A 21833-nucleotide genomic window follows, 5' to 3' on the forward strand; every position below is an offset into this window, starting at 1 on the left:
TTGGGTGACACTGAAGGGTGTGATTATAGACTGTTATAAACAACAGAGAGTGTTATTATGAATAATGTCCTTTCTACGGTCAGATACAGTCTGGCAATTGTGTATTGATTAGGAGGTTGTTTTTCTCAAAGACCACATGGAGTTGGCAGTCTTCTAATCACCAGGGCCCTAATTCATAAAGATTATAAAAATGATCTCTGAGAGCTTCCAATTTAGCTTAAAAATTTCTAACTAGGAATCTTATTTTAAGAGTGATTCAGGACCAAACTCAGAGTAATTCTGAGCAAGGAAAAGACAAGAGAGGAGGAAGGGCTGAACCCATTGCTAGGTATGACACATTCTTTCGAAGACTTGATTTTAAAATATGGTCTATTATAAGCCTTTACTGTCTCTCTGTTAAGATATTTGAGGCTATATCGTGTAAAGATTAGGTTTGTGACCTCTTAGACCTCTTAAAAGACATTTTGACCTTAAGGTTTAAGGTGCTTTGTGAATTACTTTTACTAGGATCTTCTCTTTAATCTGATGGGGTAACACACACATTTCTAAGAATTTTATTACAATTTCATCACTGATTTTATTACAATTCATTACAGGAGCAACTCTTTGCACTAAGAAGTTTCATGAATACAGGCCTATGTCTTTTTACAGTATTTAACTGTCTAATTTCAGTAAGTCTATAAATATGATATGCTCAGATTCCTGTTCTTAGCTGACAGGAGTAGACTCTGATGTGGTCTTCTGCTGTTGTAGCTCATCCACCTCAAGGTTTGATAGGCTGTGTATTCTGAGATGCTTTTCTGCTCACCATGCTTGTAAATACTTACTGTATTAGATTGTATTAGTTACTATAAACTCTAGAGACTGTTGCATGTGAAAATCCCAATTTTCTAAATACTGAAACCAGCTCATCCGGCACCATTATCCATGCCATGTGACAGAGATTACTTATTCTTCTGATATTTGATATTTACATTAACTTGACCTGTGTCAGAGTCACATTATTGGCTGATTGGATAATTACACAAATGAGCAGGTGTACATGTGATCCTATTAAAGTGAAATATTTTGAGTACTTCTCAATTGTTGTAAGCTAAATAGCATCACCAATGGCCAGAAGGAGATATACACAGAATGTGCAGTATTTCGAATTCCACATACTGTAAGGTTTTCTACGGAGAACATAAATGCTGTGGATTATTTCACTTTTTCTCCATAATACCACTTGAGAAACTAAAAGTAGCATATTTTCAAAATATTAAAATTAAAAGTAGCACATTTAAAATATTAAAATTACTCGAAAGGACAGAATACATAATCATAAGGTTGTTGTTTTTTTCTGACTAAAAGGGTTACATTTTCTATTTAGCTTAATTGGCATTCTTAGAAAAAAACAATGCAAACAACAACAACAACAAAAAAAAGTCATGTCTGACTTGAAATATAGAAATCATGAATCCTGTTATCAATAATTTTTTATACTCCCTTGTGGTATTTATTTATTTTTTACCCAAAACAGGTGATCAGTTTAATTAAATCATTGCTGAACGTCCGCTCTGTTGGAGCATCGATGCTTCGGTTAAATCTAAATCATTTTTGTCTTGGAAGCTAAAGCAGTCTTGTCACGGATTGACACAGGCGAATGCGGATCCATATGCAGTAAATCCTTTTAATACACAAAACAGGTAACAAACAAGCAGATCAAAACACTGAGCGGAACAGGACCAGACAACAGAATACACCAAACAACGACTCACAACAGGGAAATGAACAAACAGAGTAGATATAGGGAACAAGAACCAATCACAAGACGGAGGCAATCACAGACTAAGACAAAACACCTGGGGAAGAGAATGAGTGTAGTTAATGTCCATGGTAACAGATAGGTGGTCGGGGTCAACAATTAACAGCAGGGAAATGACAGCAGACAGAAACAAGGGGAAAATCAGACAGACTCGTTACAAGTCTGGTGGTTTGGGATGCTGGAGTTTCATTTTAAAGTAGTGCTTTGAAGTAATGCTCTGCTAGGAAGCGTTGCCCAATTACCTGGCTTTTTCTTCCAAGTACTTTTTGGCCTGAAGCAGAGCTGCAATTATCCTCTCCACAACAAACGCATTCCCTCCCTATTAAGCTTCAGCAGACTTGAAAGAGAGTCATGTTTGACATTTCTTTACCTTTGAATAGCCCTGAAATGGTATAGAGGTTTTGGTTGACGAATTTGTTTAACAACTTTGTGCAAGTGCTGTGTAGATTGGCTTTTAATCTGCTCCTTGAAAGCTTGTCTAAAGGGAAGAGCTCTTTTGTGCCTGGGAAGTGTGTTTTGTAATTTTTGTTCCATTAATTGCTTATTAAAATTTGTGATATGTGAATGACTATATAACGTTTTAGGTAAATACCGTGCATGATTGTAAAAGACATATTTTTTAAATTAAAGACACAACAATTTTGCAGTCATTTTTTTCAGTCTGTTATCTGGACGTGGTAGCTTAGAGGATAAGGTGTTGGACACTGATTGGAAAGTTGTGAGTTTGAATCCCAGGTCCACCAAGCTGCCACTGCTCTGAGCAAGGCCCTTGTATAACAAGATTTACAAATTTAAGTCACTTTGGATAAGGGTGTCTGCCAAATGCTGTAAATGTAAAAATTTGGTTAGCCTAGCAAAAATGATTTCTAAAGTAGTGGTTATGAGGCTTCCAAGTGGCACAACAAAGGAATGGGTCATATACTGTATGTGGAAGAGGGCAGATTGCACTTTTTTCTGTGTTTGTGTTATGCTACTGTATGTTGTATTGGCTATCTTAATGTGTTTTGGAGAAAGCATGTGCATAGCGTTCACCTTCTCCGTTGGTAGCTGTTGTACTGTATGATAGAGACCAGGCTTGTGGGTGGGAATCAATCCAGAAATGTTGAAAGAAAGCTTTCCATTGCCAATTTGCAACAACACTTTATGAACTCATAACATTTTAGCTCATTGGGCAACAGCACATACAGTTGGGCTTCAGAGCTAGTACTGTCCAAGAGGATCACTCCTTCAACAGTCTCAATGTGAAAATGTTCTACTCCAGTACTGTATATTTACTATATACTATCTATTCAATTGTACTCTATTGTGACTGAAAATTACCCAGATGACTATGACACAGTAATATATTAATTTAGATTAATCAAGAATATAAGTGACAGATGAATCAACAATGCAAATTTTCATTTCAGGTGAGTATTCCTCACCCCATCTTGACTGTGACAGTGTCACATCTATCTTTCAGAATCAGAATCATAAAGAGCTTTAATGCCAGGCATGTTTTCACATGCGAGGAATTTGTTTTAGTGACAGAAGCTCCACAATGTAACAGAATGACATATACAGTATAGACGAAATTGTATGTACACATTTATAGATGTGAAATGTGCAGCTGAAATATACATATACAAATATAGGCAATTTGTATGTGCAAATTTGCAAGTGTGAGAAAAATGTGCAATTGAAGTATACAATATATACAATTTGTATGTGCAATTGTGAAATGTGCAATTGAAGTAAACAGTATAGACAATATGTATGTACAGATGTGCAAGTATGAAATGTGCAATTAGGTGTTGTGTGTTCCATGGTGTTAATTGTTCATCAGATGGATTGCCTGAGCGAAGAAACTGTTCCTATGTCTGGTCATTCTGGTGCTCAGGGCTCTGTAGCTTCGACCAGATGGCAACAGTTCAAAAAGTGAATGTGCTGGATGTGAGGGGTCCAGAGTGATTGACTTTGCCCTTTTGCTCACTCTGGAGAAGTACAGGTCTTGAAGAGTGGGGAGAGTTGTGCCAATGATTCGCTCAGCAGTCCAGACTACGATCTGTAGTCTCCCGAGGTCAAATTTGGTGGCTGAGCTGAACCAAACAGTCACTGAAGTGCAGAGGATGTATTCATGATTGCAGTGTAGAACTGTTTTAACAGATCATGTGGCAGGTTGAACTTTCTCAGCTGATGAAGGAAGTACAACCTCTGCTGGGCCTTTTTCACAATGGGGTCTATGTGAATGTCCCACTTCAGGTCCTGGGAGATTGTGGTTCCCAGGAATCTGAATGACTCCACTGCTGTGACAATGCTGTCCATGATGGTAAGTGGGGGAAGAGCAGGGGGGTTTCCTGAAGTCTCCTGAAGTCCACTATCATCTCCACTGTCTTGAGCGTGTTCTGCTCCAGGTTGTTAAGGCTGCACCACACAGCCAGCCATTCAACCTCCAGTCTGTAAGCAGACTTGTCACCGTCCTTCATGAGGCCGATCAGCGTGGTGTTGTCTGCAAACTTCAGGAGCTTGACAGAGGGGTCATTAGAGGTGCATTAGAGGTGTACAGGGAGAAGAGCAGTGGGGAGAGGACACAACCCTGCACTTTTTGAACAAATTAGTCATAGTGTTGCAGCTTCTCAGGGTAAGATTGGATTTATCTATGCACCGAACCTAGCACAAGCTTGGGCTGTAGAGCCGATGTTGTCAATGATGATCACTCCTTTAACAATAATGAGATTTGGTGAAGGCGGTCAACTTATTATCTATGCAACAAGCTTGTACATATACAAGTTAGTGTAAACTTACACTTGATTAAGTTACGCTGTGTTAGCTAAAGTTGTTGCATCATTACACAAAGGTAATAGCCATAGCTACTTGTTTAAAATGTAACACACCGTTAAACCACAAACCAACATAAAAATTTTTAGAAAGTGTTTTCTTACTGAAATCTGAAATGAAGTCCATTTTTTTGATCTGCGAGTCCACGTAACGCGAGAGAAAATAAAATCCCGCTCAGGAATATGCAATTTCGGTAAAGTACCTGAGCATTCACAAACGAGCATGTGTGTTGGAATTTAGGTCTTTTTTTTTTTTTCTAGTAACTGTTAAATGAATGGAACTGGCTTGTTTTAATTATGGACAATATATTATAGATTAAGTTAAATATTTTAAGAAGACTTAAGAAACACATTATAATCGCTTGATTAATTTATGTAACATTTACTAAGGTACAAAATACTCTTTTTCAGTGTAAAATTGTGAAGAACCTACATTTATCCCAACTGAACAAGCCTGAGGTGATGGTGGCAAGGAAAATCTCCCTGAGAAAATATGAGGAAGAAACCTTATACACACAACAGACTCCAAGTTGTTCTGTTTGCCGTTATAATAAGCTTCAATCTTTTGCTAAGGCTTTCCACTGATTTTTTTTAATGAGGCTTTGGGGATTTGTATTCATTTAACTACAAGAGTATTATTGATGTCAGGCAGGGATGTGTGGAGAGAAGCTTCTGGGGTGAGTACCTGGGTTTAGTTCCTGATCTCATCCTATAGAATCCTATTCAATGGGGTTGAAGTTGGGGCTCAGTGCACAGAACACTCACGTTCTTCCACTCTGAACTTTGGGCACAGGAGCATGGTCATGCTGGAACAATTCTACAGCATATACTGTAAAGACATTCTATACAATTCTGGGTTTCCAACTTTATGGTAACACTTTGGGGAAGAACTTCATATGTTTGTGATAGTCAGATTTTCAGATACTTTCTTTTTTACATACTTTCACATACTCTCAGATTGATGTATGCCTTAGCCGTAATCATGTGATGATTAATATGGCCCTTTCTGTTTTGAGGTACAGTAGTGTCGATGCATTGTTAGTGTTGCGGTTGTGTTTTCTGACATGCTGTTGTCTTTGTGCTTCACATTGATGGGTACAATAAATAATTTGTCTGAGCTGTGCTAGTTTATTTTAATTTTAATATTTCATATCTCATTTACCTCAGTATTCAAAATGGTGTCTCTCTCTGAAAAATGATCATCGAAGGTGATGCAAATGGTCTGAAAAACAATCCATAAATTACTTTTAATCATTGCTCGACATGGCATGGAAATTTGTTTTGGAGTTGAATACTAATAATAATGATATGTCTGATTTTATGATTCCTGCTCTGTGGGAGAAGATCTCTAGCCTCGTGCTGGGTTCAGTGCTGTAAACAGCTCCAGCTCATTCTGAAATACCTCTCGGCCTGTGTAAACGAGGGCACGTCACTGGAAAGGTCACCTGTCAGATGTTCTGTGGAGATCTGAGAGCTGATGTTCTTCCTACTGGGCAAAACCCTTGAGCAGTATTCTGATTCCTCAGCTGGAAATGCACTCATTTTCAGAATAACAGGGAAATGAAAGAGCACTATGGACTGCTGATGCAGCTTTGTAGTGGAGATAACAGCTGGTGTAAGGAATCCAGAGAGGCAGCTATATTAATAATCTGATTTTAGAAAGTAGTAGAGTCGAGCTAGCTGGGTTGGTGAATATTGACACATGAATAAATAAGAAAAATATGACCAAAAAAAAAAAAAACACCTTAAAATGTGGATGGTTCTGAATGTGCAGGAGGAATATCCAATTATAATAAACATCGTTTGTATGCAGAACATAGTGTGTGAAAAGCCAACTCTCACACGGATAACAGTTTCAAAGTGTTAATTATTATGATAGAAGAGGGTGAAAAATGGGAAGAAAAAATAGGAAAGAGAAAGAAAGATGGATGGATGGATGGATGGGTGAAAAAGAAAGGACAGATGAAAGAGAGTAGTAAAAAGAAAGCAAGAATAAAGAAAAAAATCTGTAGATCTATTGAAACGAATAAATTAATTAGTTATAGAATTTATAGAAATCTATAAATCTACAAAGAAAAAAATGGTATGAGCAGGAGGAAGAAAGAAAGAAAGGGATAATTGGTGATGGATGGATGGGTGGATGGATGGGTAGATAGATGGATTAAAAGGCAGACAGTATGTACATTGGAGACTCACGGCTGTCCATCTATGCAGCTGTGTGTTGGATGTCTGAGTGCGTCTGTGCATGTAGAAGTGAACCCTAATTTAAATAGAGAGCTGTATTTAAAAGAACAATATGAACACTGCAACACCAATCAGATGTTCAGTTGCCTCTAAGGGAAGAGAAATGACGCTGTCCTTCACTCTCCACAAGGAAATGAGGGGATTAGTATTCTATAGGATCCTCAGACTTTAATGACACACAGCACTGGGATTCAATCACATTTGCATTTGGAGCAAACAAATGTAATAAATCTTACAAATATTCATGTGAATTATATCCGGGTTTTTCCTGTGTGCTTGTTTTCATTTCACATAGAAAGGTTCAAACTTCGAACCTGCAACCTACATTTGCAATTCAATCTTTCTGGGGAGTAAACAGACTTAAGAAGGAAAACACATTCTCATTTCAAATGTAACCCTCACAAACCCCCCGCAGTACAAACACACTTTCCATGGCAAAGTCTTGTTCGTTTCTGATCCGCTGTAAACCAATCAGCGGTTGAAGATGGAGGTCCAAAGCTACCTCCGCTTGGCGTTCCTGAAGCTGTAGTCATTGTTTTTCATTTTAGCTGTAGTTTCTTTTAAAATAAACCTTGTGCTGTGTTTAATGAAACACTGATCTCTCTGTTGAGGTTTGCTGCAAGTCGAAGTAAAGCATAAAAATAAAACATGAAGGAAAACATATTAATAAACACATTTGTGTCAAAACATGAACAAAAGAGGAATGAAAGAAATGAAGAGCAAAATTAGGGAAGAGAAGGAGCTATGGAAGTAAGCAATGGTGGAAACTAAGGAAATAAAAGAAGAAGGAAGAAATGAAGGAACCTAAAGAAGAAAGAAAAGATGAAATAATTTAAGGCCGGAAGGTGGTGGAGAAAGGAAACTAAGGAAGGAAATGAGGATGGGAGTGAAGGAAACAAAAGAAGGAAGGGAAAACTTATGAAAAGTGATAGAAATGTATAGGAAGAATAAATAAACAATGGATAGGAAGAAAGAGTTGAAGAAGCATGAAGAGGAATAAAGTGAGGAAACAATAGAAGGGTGAAAGGAAGGAAAAAAAGAAAAAAATAGAATGACTGAAAGAAGACGGAAGAAAGAGAAATAAAGAAACAATCAAATAAACATAGAAAGTGTGGAAGAAGAATATTAATGAAAGAAAGAAAGAATGCGTAATTAACGAGAAAGAATGGAAATGACAGAATTGAATTGAAATGATTTGAAATGATGCCCAGGTTGAAAATAAAACTTGAAGCCAAATGATTTGAGGCGTAGTGAATGATTAGCATTTTGTTGGTTCAGGTAAACTTAGCTCTGTGCTGAAACTGATTTAATTCAGCTCCAGAAAGTGGCTTTCAGGAGTGTATCAGGTGTTGAACGTTGATGCTCAATACTAAGGCTTTAAACGACACCATAATTCGATCATTATAGCATCATTGCAGATAGAGGGAGGATGTAGTATGGGGTGTCCGTGTTCCCCCTAACAAGTCTCTAGACAATCAGTTCTGTTGTTTTTCTCACAGTTGATTGACAGGTTCATGTTAATGCCCTATTCTTTAAGGAATTCCACCTTTTCCCTTGTCTAGTTACTGACAGTGATCCATCCCATGACTCGCCTGTCATCAGCGTGGTTAATGAATTGTCATGCTTGATGGAACAGCTGTGAGGGTGAAAATGGGCAGATATTAATGTGGCCTAAACAAACTGCATGAAGTCATACAAGTAGCACTCTGAACAAAAAATCGTGCCTAAAATATTCCCAATAATTCCCATTATCAAAATGAGATGCCTGCAATTTATTTCTATCTAAGTTGTTATATAAGGAGTAATAAATATGGGGTGTACTGTTATAGGAAGATGCTCAATAACAACAGAACGATCTGTTGAAGTGTTTTTTCTCCCTCGTACCTTTGCAAATTTGCCAGAAAGTATGATGTCATCATTAGATGCGGTGGAACGTCCACAAAACAAATACGTTCGCCGTATGTCTTATGTTATTGCAGCTACAAAATCAAGACCTCACAATCTAACGAGTTTAATAGGAAAAAACACAGCTTGTTATTGAGCAACTACAAAGTACAACTTCCTAATTCAGGCAACTTAAAGAAAGAAAAAAAGAAGAGAAAGGAACAGCTTTACCTGTTGTATTTACTGTTTCAAGGCAATGAGACTGGAGACTGCTTTCCAAAATTGCTTAATACATAGTATAATGTGTTAGATAACAATTACTGATTATTATTAGGCTTAAATATCCAAGATATGTCTGGAATACAAGTCACAATAGTTTGTTAATATAAACCTTTCAGCCGGAACTACTGTGAAAACCGTTATAAAAAATTAATCAACGCCTTCAGTGCTTGATCGATCAAATCTGTGAATACAAGAGTGCTGTGGGATAAAACCCTCTAGTCTCTGACATTGCTCGACTGATCCCACCATCTCTCAGGGTTCAAGGAAGACATGCATGTAGACTCTTCTATGTTCTTACATGTCTGAAGAGCTGAGTCACTGGCTGTCTTCAAACAGCATCTGAAAACTGAAAACCTACTTTACCTCTTCCTGAAGCACTTCAACTGGAACTTAAAAACTTGAAGAAGTCACTGAGACTTCTAAAGGGTTTCTGATCAGGTGTTCTCGAAAATGCCGTATGTGTAAATCTAAAATCAAATAACATCCCTTAAGGTGGTCCAAGAAGACAGTTGCTCAGATCTTAAATGCTGATGCAAAGCCAATAAACAACCTCTTTGTAATTATTCTGTTAGTTGTTAGTTGTTAGTGCTCTTTTATAAAAAGATCACCATTTGCCATCATTAACTGTAGTGACCTTCTCAGCTGATTTTTTTTTTTAGCCAATGATGTTTGCATGCCTTATGTCCAGGCAGGCTTATGAGCTGCCTTGAAAAGCAATTGCCACTTCAAGTGTTGTCATGTCAGCACTTTGGCAGTGGCTAGAAAGCAATATATCACCACCATCACAGAATGCTGGATTTTTCTGTTTCGTGCCTTAAGCCCAGAATCGTATTGCTTAATCTGATAGCACATAAAATTGAATGTCTTTATAGTCTAGTCATAAGAGTGCACAGTTATAGGAGGCAGAATGAAGATCATCAAGGAATCTGTCACGTTCGGGATAGATTTATATGTGGTCTTGGTTTTTACAGGGTTTAATTTGACATCCACTGAATACATGTTGGAATTTCAGCTTCAGTTTCAAAGATTTACGTAGATTATGGATGAGTGTGTGAGTTTCAGCAAAATATAGTGACTATCTAGATAACAGTTTATAGCTGAGTAATAAATGGTACAAACTTGTAGAAATATAAACGGATTAAAAAGTGCTCCATGTCTTTGGAAATTGTTGTGGCATGAGATGGATAAAACATTTCAAGATGTGCTGTTAAGGGGAAAAAAAACCTATTTTAAACAAAAAATATATAAATAAATAAAAATTTAAATAGTATTCAAAAATTAAAAATAAAGTATAACAGCACACCCTGTGTAATGAGTCTGTCTGTGTTTTGCCCTGTTTCTGTCTGCCGGTTTGCCCTGCTGTTAATTGATTGCCCCGCCGACTTGTTTGTTGCTATGGACACTCACTGAACGCATTCTTTCCCTGTGTTGTCATAGTTACCGATTGTCTCTGCTTTGTGATTGGTTCCTGTCTGTTATATCTACACTGTTTGTTCACTTCCCTGGTGCTAGTCATTTAATGTTTCCCATTAGCTCTGTGTTCTGCCTAGTTTTGCCTGCCTGTCTGTTTACCTGTTTCTTGTTTTTGATTAATAAATGTTAAAACTGCAATTGGATCCTCACTCGCCCTTGCCGCATCGTGACACCCTGTTATTATTATTATTATTATTCAATTAATAATATGATATATAAATAATATACACTATTCATTTCTTCTTATTATTATTATTTTATAGTATAAATTTTATATTATATATTTTCTCTAATCACGTTTGTCCCCTCAAGCGATATCCGATATCCACAGTGATGCTTCTTATTTACAATGACCCTAAACATGATTTGTCAGCCACTACATATGATGCATTTGTGTAATAAATAAGGAGGAGTCTGAGAGAATAGCCTGGAAAGCATATCCGATTCATCCTCAATATGTACAGAGAATCTGATTTATTTTTTTTATCTTTATGAAACTAGGCTTTTCTTTTTTTGACTACAAAACTTCAGTATTGAATTTTCTCAATGACCTCTATAGAAAGTACAAATCCGAATTTACCCCAATGTATGATTCAGCAATTCAGCTCGTGAAAACCAGTCTGTTGCATCGCCGAAAAAGAAAAACACAAAAAACAGGCATAAATAAATAAAAAGCCAACAGATTTAGACTCTATCCTTGATGCTGTCATTGGCTTTATTTTTGGCTGCAGTGCCCTTCGATTTGTCAGCTCTTTGTTGCCTGGGCCAGTCAACTTTTTACACTTCGATATCTCTAATGCACATTTTCCCTCTTATCATTTTTCCTCCCTCACTCTATTAGTCAAGCGAATCTGCATGACGAATGAATTTACTTTGCTCTCCCTCATCATTTACTGTCAATCAGACTGGCAGACGGTGTCTTATATTTATATTAGAGTTTGCTTGATGGGACTTCAAAACCGCACTGCAGAGGGGTGGGCTGCTGAGATTGATATCGTTAATGCCCGCTTCTGTAGAGTGAGAGAGCTTTCAGAGTGAGTGTCATGAGGGCAATCAGAATGGACAGGGTAATTTTCTCAAAGTGATCTTGGTCGATTGATGTGTAGGGATATGTCGATACCATATGCATTTTTCCAGATCGAGTACAATAAATGGCCCATGTATATGGACACCTGACCAGCACACTCATTTGTGGTTCTTCCACCACAAAGTAGAGAGCTTGAGTGGCCCTGACCTTAACCTCACGGAACACCTTTGGGATGAATAGAAGTCTGACTGCACCCCAGACCTCCTAACACCTAACACAGCAATGCCTGATCTCACTAATGCGCTTGTAGCTGAACGAACACCACTCATAGTGAAAAGCCTTCCCAGAAGAGTGGAGGTTATTATAACGGCAAAGGGTATTTATGAATTGTGCCCTGAATTGCACCTTGTCACATGAACACCGTTTAGACCAGGGTGTCAAACTCTGGCCTGTGGGCCAAATTTGGCCCACGGTGTAATTATATTTGGCCCGCGAGTTCATATCAAATGTGCATTACAGCTGACTAGCCGCATGCTCCGCTAATACTACAAATCCCAGAATGCCTTGCCACTGTATTGATGTGTAGTCACGAACAGCAAGCGCCCCTCATTCTCTGTTGACACTCCTTAACATCCTTGCTACAGTTACATCGGGCAAGTTAATTCCACCCTCCACAAAAATGGCCAAACAAACGATGTACAATAAGAGCTATCAAGACTGGTGGGAGGCAGATTATCTGTTCACGAATATAAAGGACAGACCTGTTTGTCTTGTGTGCTAACGGAGCTAACGTGTCTGTGACGAAAGAATATAACAAAAGACACTATGAAACGAAACATTATGAGAAGTATAAGGACCTGGACGTAACACAGAAGCTCCAGAAGGCGGAGGAGATGAAAAAAAGTCTGGTTTCCCGGCAGACTATGTTCATGAAAGCTACATCAAAAAGTGAAGCTGCTGTAAAGGCGAGTTTTATTGTGGCAGCAGAGACGGCAAAATCTGCCCAGCCCTTTAATGAGGGAGAGTTTGTCAAAAAGTGTATGGTCAAAGTTTGTGAAATGAACACCACTGATGTGTCTTTTATTTCGAATTTAATTTCTTATGTGTTTGTAATATCAAGCTCTGGTTGTTCCAGATCCTGTGTTTAAGCAAAACTAAAGTTTGTTTCCAAATGTAAAAGGTTGAACATTACAAATCAGTTGCAGTTAATTTTTCAATAAATATTTAGTTTTATATGTTGGCCCACTGTAAATTTGAGTTTGACACCCCTGGTTTAGGCTGAAAGCGTGCATATCTGATATACACCGATCAACTATAACATAAAAATCACTGACGGGTGAAGCGAATAACGTTGATTATCTTGGAACAGTGACACCTTTCAAGGGTGGGATACATTAAACATACTGTATGAATCATGTTTTCTTTCTGTGTTTTGCTTGGGTTCATGTTGCTTGCATGGAAAAAAGATGGCAACAGTATGCACAGTATGTGTGAAAGGTAAGCCAGAGGAGGCAGTATGATGCTCTGGGTGGTGTTCTGTAGGGAAATCTTGGGTTCTGCCATTTATGTAAATGTTACCTACTGTATCTAAACATTGTTGCAGACCAAGTACACCTCTTAATGGAGGCGGTATTTTTTAATACGCCTCTAAAGCAGGATAATTCTAGGGCTCAAGCATTTAAGGCACTGGGTTTTCAACTAGAGGTTTAGGATTCATGCAAAGCTACCACTGTTGGGCCCCTGAGCAAGGCCCTTAACTTTCACTGCTCCCTGCAGTTTGACCCAAATATCAGTTGGGATATGTGAAGAATCTTACTGTATCAAAAAAATTATAAATGTATCAAAATAAAGGCTTCTTCTTCTTCTTCTTCTTCTTCTTCTTCTTCTCTCTAACACTGCAAACGTTTTTTAGGAATGGTTTGAGGAACTGTTTAAGATGCTGATTTGGCCCCCAACTTTCTCAGATCTTGATCTGATTTAATCTATGGAGGCCACACCTCACACCTTACAGGCCTTACAGGATCTGAAGCTATCCTGGCACCACATACCGCAGCACATATTCATAGGTCTTGTGGAGTCCATGCCTTCATGGACCACAGGAGAATCTACACAATATTAGATACCTGGTTTAATAGTTAAGGCTGATCAAGTGTGTGTATGGTTGTTCATTGCACGCAGAGCTGAATTGCTCACACATGGGACACATGGTTTCCTCTGCACATTTTTTCACTGTTTGTGCTCTGCTCTTTGTACCACTGTTGTGTTTCCTCTTGAAATTTTCACAAAGCACCATTTGCTGTGTGCTTATATAATATAATGTCATGTTGGATCAGATGATGGAATTCGAGCAATTTTACTTTAAATACTATGAGATGAGCACCATATTGGGTATATATACCATATATATATATGGTCAAGGTCACTTCACCTGAAATACACTCAGAATAAATGAGTCTGCCCTCTATTACCATGATACATGATCCCCATCTGGTCACTTAAAGGTAACAAGTGAGGAGAGAAAGAATATGGAAAGAGTGAAGGAGATTTAGAATGGACTTGTATTTCCCTCCATCCTGAACCAACCACCAAACAGAAATTCAATCAGTCCCTCTGGAACCCATTCGACTTTGAGACGAGAAGGACATATGGAAGAGTAGATATGAACACAAATAGCTCTCGTCAGTTCAGAGTACTCCGAAGAAAAGTTAGCACGCAATTGATAGCCTTGCTGACTTTGGCGAATACACTTCCGAAGATGCAGTTTACTTAGTACTGAAGTATCAAAGTCATTGCAAACCCTTGCATTCTTCTCTGTTGTGTTTATTTCTTTCTTTCGTTTTTTTATAAGTTGTCAAATTTAATCTTTTCAAGATATTTCAAGATATATATATATATATATATATATATATATATATATATATATATATATATATATATATATACACATATACAGTGAGTATTTGAACACCCTGCCATTTTGCAAGTTCTCCCACTTAGAAATCATGGAGGAGTCTGAAATTGTCATTGTACAGTAGGTGCATGTCCACTGTGAGAGACATAGTCTAAAAAAAATCCAGAAATCACAATGTATGATTTTTTTTAACTATTTATTTGTATGATACAGCTGCAAATAAGTATTTGAACACCTGAGAAAATCAATGTTAATATTTGGTACAGTAGCCTTTGTTTGCAATTACAGAGGTCAAACGTTTCCTGTTTGATTTATAGATCATCTTAAATTTCAAGAGCTTACTGTTTATTATCCAGGGGTTGTAAATGCAACTGAAATACCTGGTTTTATACCACAATAATTAAGTGTTTAGTGTACTGTTTTTGCTGCCAATACAGCATCAATGCATCCTAGGAATTACAGATACACTTCCTACACAGACACTGAGCCATTCTTCTTGCAGAACAGTGGCCAGGTCACTATACGATCCTGGTGGAGGAAAATATTTTTCTGACTCACTCCTTTCATAATATCCCAAAGTGACTCAATAATACACAAACTGTCATCTATGTTACTCTGTTAAAGCTTAAGCTTTTAATGATGTGAAGTTCGAAACCTAGTGCAGCAACATGACCAGCATGAGCAGTTGACCTTTTTTAAATAAGCAGTTTGTCATTTTTAGAGTCTACTTCATGTGAGGAAATTTGTAGTTGTGATTAAAACATGGACAGAACTTCTGATTTTCTTTAACTGCTAAGCGATATATGTGCTTAAATAAAACAAAATACTACTTGGTACAAAAAAAGCCATGGTAACTAGCTAGAAAACAAATCTGTAGATTAGAATTAGTAAAATACTTGCATTCAGACTAGAATGACCCAATTTTTTGCTACACCCAATTTGACCAAGAGAATCATAGGATATATAGGACAGAAAAAAAGAGATGTGCTTTTAAATATAGCGCTTGTTCTGCTCACGGCATTGCGCTGGCTCCACCCACTGCAAACTGCTGGCTCCACCCACTTCATAATGAACAGCATCTTATATCATGCTGTACATTTATGTAAATTATTTCTGTGAACAGTACAGCCTGTGTGAAACTCTCCTTCGAAGCCCAGTACAAAGGTTAACGCTTGTTGGACAACAGGCAAATAATGCATTATATTCTGTTCAGTTCGTACAGTTCGTAGTATGCTGTACAAAATTTGACCAGTTAGAACAATTTGTGTAATTATGCCTCTTTCATCTCACCTCACTTTTAACTTAATTTAAAGAAATTTAACAAACATATTGTGTTTACCCATTTAAGAAATACAGCCATTTTTTGCAGTCTCTCCATTTTCACAGCTTCAATCAGACTGTTGATTGATAAACATGGCCAGATGTGGCCTGTTTCCTCTTTACATCACGACAGTTTAATGAAGTATGTCTGTAGTTGATTCAGACATAATTTTTCCATTTGGCAAGTGTTCAGTTCATGGGAACTCTCAATATGTGGTCCAAAGGGGTGCTTTGAATCAAATTAAGCAAGCCATCATGAGGCTAAAAAAATAAACCAGACTTATCAGAGAGATAGCAGAAACTTTAGGAGTGGCCAAATCAACAGTACAATAAATAAATAAATAAATAAATAAATAAATAAATAAATAAATAAATAAAAAACTTTGCGCACTCAAACACAAAGCCTTGATAAACACGAATAAACACTAAAGTGGATGATTGTAGAATTCCTTTCTTGGCAAAGAAAAAACATTATCTAGCCAGGTAAATAACACTAGAGGAGAAAGGGGCATCAATGTCAAAGTCTACAATCAAGAGACACTTTCATGAATGCGAATACAGACCGTTTACTTCAAGAGTCAAACCTCTAAGAACACTCAAGCACAAAAAACATCCTGACAAGTTCTGATCTTTTGGATAGATAAAAAAAGGTTAACGTGTATTTAGAATGATGGGAAGAGAAGAGAATGTGGAAGGAAAAGAACGGTTTGTGATTCAAGTCATTTGGTGATGTACAGTAAATGGGTCCCAAACTATGTAAAAAAAAACAAAACTTCTGCAATAATTATGTTAAACATCTTGAATTAAAGCTGAAATCGTGCACTTCAATTCCATCTTCATTGCTTCATTACAAATCTATTGTGGTGTTCTAAAGAGGGAAATATACAAAACTGTATCCCTGCCCAAATAAATATGAGCCAACTGTATACAGTGTATGATAAACAGTTGTGCTTTTCCTAATATTAATATAAATATTAATATTAATTAATATTAATATTAATATTAATATTAATATTAATATTAATATTAATATTAATATTAATATTATAAAACCACCAGCTACCACTGAATTCTAATTGGAAATCACACATTATTTTGCAGTGTAAATTATTTCTAGTACATTCTCCAAAGCTTTTTACATTCTAACAATTTCTACTGAGGAAGATTACTGATACACTCTTTTAACACCATCAGCAAATCCCTAACCTTATACCTAAACACAGATTATTACCTGAGTGAACACAGATTATTACCTGAGTGAACACAGATTATTACCTGAGTGAACACAGATTATTACCTGAGTGAATGACAAATGTGTGGAGTTTATTTCTCGGTTGTAAAAAATATTTTTTAAAGGTAACTTTGAAATTGTATTATTATTATTATTATTATTATTATTATTATTATTATTATTATTATTATTATTATTATAGCTCTTGAAGTATGTTACAAACTGCACCTTTAATATCTATGCCTAAGTCTGGTTAACCAAGAATACGTTGTACAGCGCACTTTTCAGGAGTTGTCTTACAATATCACATGGTGTTATATAACGAACTCAGAAGAAAAACACACCAGCTGCTGTGAGCATCCCACTCCACCTTGATGCAATGTAGGCTTCAGATCTCCTCAGAGAATCAGAGTATCTTTACCTGCTTGAGGCGACACAAGCTGTCCTGACCCTCTGTCCTCCTCTACACCATTTCACTAGTCATATTTCTAAACATTTCACATTTCTAACCAGCACTGAAAATAGTACCTTGTTGGTTGGGTTGGTTTAGTGAAGATCCTTTTGGTGCGATGTGATTTTTTGAGTACTTCCTTTTGTCCTTTTTTAAAATCCTTCATATTACAGAATAACCATTACAACAGATTCGATCTGTTTTTATGTCAGTGTCGATAAAACATTTTCAGTAAAGCAGCGGATGTACTGGATGCTGGTTATTTATGTCATAAAGCATTGTTGAATCCTTGAATCTGAGTGTTCAGTAGGTGTTGATTAATTTTCTATAACAGCAGGTCTGACAATCTTATGTCAATGCGCTTGTTTTAATATGTTATTACAATATATCATAATACGTAACAGTTTACACAGAAACTAGTATGATGAACATATTTTAAAAAAGCTTTGTAATTGTTGCTATGTTGAAGTGATATTTACTTGGCATCTGAAGAAGGAGGCTAACCTAAAGCTAAGGCAGAACATGTAACATGTACAAAGTACATGGTGTCTGTTCACATTACTTCACCCTCAACTTGTTTTACTCAAAAACAGCATGCTGAAGTGTTTTATTCCTTTTTCCTCTTGTTAATGTAGACATAATGATATGCAGAGGTTGCAGTGTTAATAATGGGGATCGATTCAAATCAAAGGATTAGAATTACTCCAGATCCCTGTTAATGGTACTTTAAACCTACCATGTTTTAGCTAATGCTTTTGCTAATGGTCATCTGTGTGCTCTTACAATGAAGGCACAAGGGTTTGAATATGCTCAGCCTCCATCTTCATTATGAGCCTAAAGTAGTACTTTAGCCTGGAATGCTAATTCGGTCAACATTGAATTGGATCTAGATGAGAACAATTAGCATGATCTCATTTGCATAATGTTAATTGCAGCTAAGTTAATTTTCAGCTAGTTTTTATTGCTAGCAGTATGAGCGTTTTTAATTCAAGTATGTGTGTGTCTGATTTGTATCCTTTCTTTTTTTATTCTTTCTGTCCGCAGCCCACCAGTGAAGACGACCTGTGTCCCATCTGCTATGCACACTCCATATCAGCCATCTTCAAGCCCTGCTCCCATAAATCCTGCAAGTGAGTTATCACCCCCACTCACTAACATCGATGCTTGTTTATTTGTTTGTTTCTTAGTTTATTTATTACACAAGCCACTCACAACCTCTGATTGATCTAGGCTTATCAGGCTCCATTTAAGAGATTAACATAATTAACACTAAGTAGCTAAATGCCTCTTTTGCAGTTGCTCACTACTTAAGAAACTGACAGCTTCCTAAACCTAGATTTATACAGTCTGCGAGTCAGAGTGCACTTATTTCAATCAGTCCTTCAGTCAACCTGCTTAAGCCAGCGATTTAGTCGATTTGTTCTCATAATTCTTCAAAAGTCTGGACACGTACAGACTCTTTAATTTGGTCAGATTCCTGAAGAATAAATAATTGAGCATATTTTCTCCTTCAATTGCATTAAGTAACATTTAGGTTTCACAGATGTTCCTTCATTATCAAAGATCATGTTAAAATTGAACCATTTTAACATCTGATCACCCCACATGCTCCTTTTCTTATATACATTCTACTCCAGTTGCTTTTTTCGGTCCATATCCAGACATCAGGAGACTCTTTCTCTCAAAAGTTTTTTTTTTCTTCTTGACTATATACTCTTTAGATTGTTGTCTTGTTGCAGGATAACTAAAATTCTGCTTATTTTAATTATAGTGAATCTTCCTTTTTTTTTTTTTTTTTTTTGGTTGTGGGATACCTTAGGGGACGATAACTTTTGCTCATTAATTTTACACATGAAATGACTTAGATCAACCAGGATTGTTATTTATGTTGCCTTGATTTTTATCACAAGTACCATATTGAGTCAGAATCTCATTCGGAAAGATGTCCTCTGAGGCGAACACAGCTGGTAGCACAAACATAAGACTCAGAGCTTGTAGATAGATATAGATATAGATAGTGTCAGAAAGCAGTTCCATAGAAACCCCAAACCCATCATCTTACATCTATCTGTAGCTTTATCTTATATATTCCATAATCAGTGGATTCCATATTAGTTATATTTGGTTAAAGAAGTTCAGAAGTAGCTTGAAATGCATAATGCGCACTGACAAAGCTGTCAAATTCTAAGAAATTTTAAAGTGAATAGACCAAAGTGACTACCATTATGATTATTCCACACCACAACTTCACAGGAAGCCAATGATAATAGCACCTAATAGCAAACACACTGGTGACGTCGCGTCTGTGTCCACAAAATAGGTCTCTGATTATTGTTAAAAAGCTTTCATATATCTGTGGCTCTCTATTGGTAGTTGTGGTTTGGATTTAAATGGCATTGAGTCATCCTCACTTCTAATATTCACTAAATGTGTTTGCTTGTCTAAGATAAAATTCAAAGAACAACAGTTGCCATGTATATTTACCATAACATTGTATCCCATACTGTAGTTGCAAATCTAAAGTTGCAGGAACAAACAAATCCCAGCTTTATTACTCTAACTGACACGTCATTCTGTTTCCCCATATTCTCTCCAGGGGCACATAGCTTTAATATAGCGCCTGTCTTTCATATCTAATACTTAATCAAATAGCTGAGCCAGCAAAAGTGCCAAAATGGATTAAACCATAGTGGCCTTGCATCAGTTCACCCAACATTTTATTAGATTCGTTTGGTAGTAGCTACAGTACACTCTGTCATCTTTAGCAAGCTGTGCGTTGTAAAAAAGCTGCCGGTGCATGACTCAGCACATTCGGATATAACGACCGGATGTCACTGATAACCTGCTTGTCTCTCTCTCTCTCTCTCTCTCTCTCTCTCTCTCTCTCTCTCTCTCTCTCTCTCTCTCTCTCTCTCTCTCTCTCTCACACCTCTTGTTTCAGAGCCTGCATCAATCAACATTTGATGAATAATAAGGACTGTTTCTTCTGCAAGGCCACAATCACGGGAGTGGAAGATTACAGCAAACCTGCTGGCTCTTAGCATGCCTATTGCACACACCTAAAAACACACACACACACACACACACACACACACACACACACACACACACACACACACACACACACACACAAACACAAACACAAACACACACACACACACGCACACTTATTGAAACACTCACTGAAAATCTGCATCCCTTACCTCTTCAAAGACTGTTCATTAACACACATAAGAATGTACATGGCAGAGAACTTTAAAGAACAGTAACACATTCAGCACATCATTTATTAACACTGGACTGTGACTTTAAGACACAGAACACACACCATGACACTGTTTCAGCTCGTGCCAGCTGGTAGAGGTCTGGCTCTAAGTCATAAAACATGGCCGGCTGACAGAGGGACGAACTGTGAGAGACATTTTGTAATCTCTTTCATCCATCTTCCCTCTGGTCACCATTGGCAACCACATTATATCTGTATCCATAGGCCATAGATATTGATCAGGACCAATGCAGGTGCTCGCCAGTGTCCCTCCCAAGATCCCTCTCTGATCTTGATGACATTTTTATATTCTAAAACTGACAGCCATATTTGAAGTGGCATTCATTTCTGAGACATATCTAGAGAGAGGTGACTTCACAATTGGTCAATCGATCGCTTGATTAACAGTTCATAACAGCTTTATTAACATTTTATACAGCATTAAAGGAATACTCAGATGGTTTTTTATCCATTATTCAATTTCTGTTCACTCCATCTGTAGAATATGTGTGATATAACGGACAAAAATTTCTAAACATTTTCAGGTACTGAGGAAAGAAAGTGAACAGGATATGTAATACTCATTAAAGGGGCAGTTGTTGAATTTCACCATTCAAGTGGTTTAAATATGTAAGTGTATAAAAAATGAATTCAAAAATAATTTTTAAACGATCATAAAGATCTTAGTAGATGAAGTTATATATGTGACATAAATGAAAAATTCATATTAAACCAGTCTTATGTATTTTAAAATCTAAAACTACCTGTACATGCATTTCTTTTTTTCAGTTTGAGTTATTCCCTCCATTCTTGGTTGGAAATTAGACCTTTTCCATTTCAAGTCTCATTTCCTCTAGATAGTCAGAGTGTACATCATAAACTCTGTGTACTAAAGAATTACAAAAAAAAACCTTAAAAAATTATATTTTATATAAATGACAATAGCCCTTAGATTTTCTTTTTTTTTCTTCCAACTTTTGGTGCTTTGTTCTTTTCCCAGTAAATGGAAATGTAATGAAGTCCCTGGTCCGTACACACACTAGAGATACTGTAGCTTGAGATTTGGTTAAAAAACACCGGACTATTCCTTTAATCAAATATTCTGTATAGACAGATCTGCAATTT

The 21833-nt window shown here is 36.9% G+C and overlaps 1 protein-coding gene across 2 annotated transcripts in view; it reads left to right on the top strand.

Moving 5' to 3' along the window:
* LOC113656446 (E3 ubiquitin-protein ligase RNF123) overlaps window positions 1–21468 on the top strand; it is a 133910-nt gene extending 112442 nt beyond the window's left edge. For both annotated transcript variants that reach the window (XM_027167724.2, XM_047809055.1), the window contains exons 38-39: window positions 18488–18573; window positions 20385–21468. In XM_027167724.2, the coding sequence (XP_027023525.2) occupies window positions 18488–18573; window positions 20385–20484 (186 nt within the window). In that variant the 3' untranslated portion in view covers window positions 20485–21468. The remainder of the gene's footprint in view (window positions 1–18487; window positions 18574–20384) is intronic.
* Window positions 21469–21833: the final 365 nt, after the last annotated feature.

The sequence above is a fragment of the Tachysurus fulvidraco genome, chromosome 2 (genome assembly GCF_022655615.1).
Source record: "Tachysurus fulvidraco isolate hzauxx_2018 chromosome 2, HZAU_PFXX_2.0, whole genome shotgun sequence".
Taxonomy (NCBI): domain Eukaryota; kingdom Metazoa; phylum Chordata; class Actinopteri; order Siluriformes; family Bagridae; genus Tachysurus; species Tachysurus fulvidraco.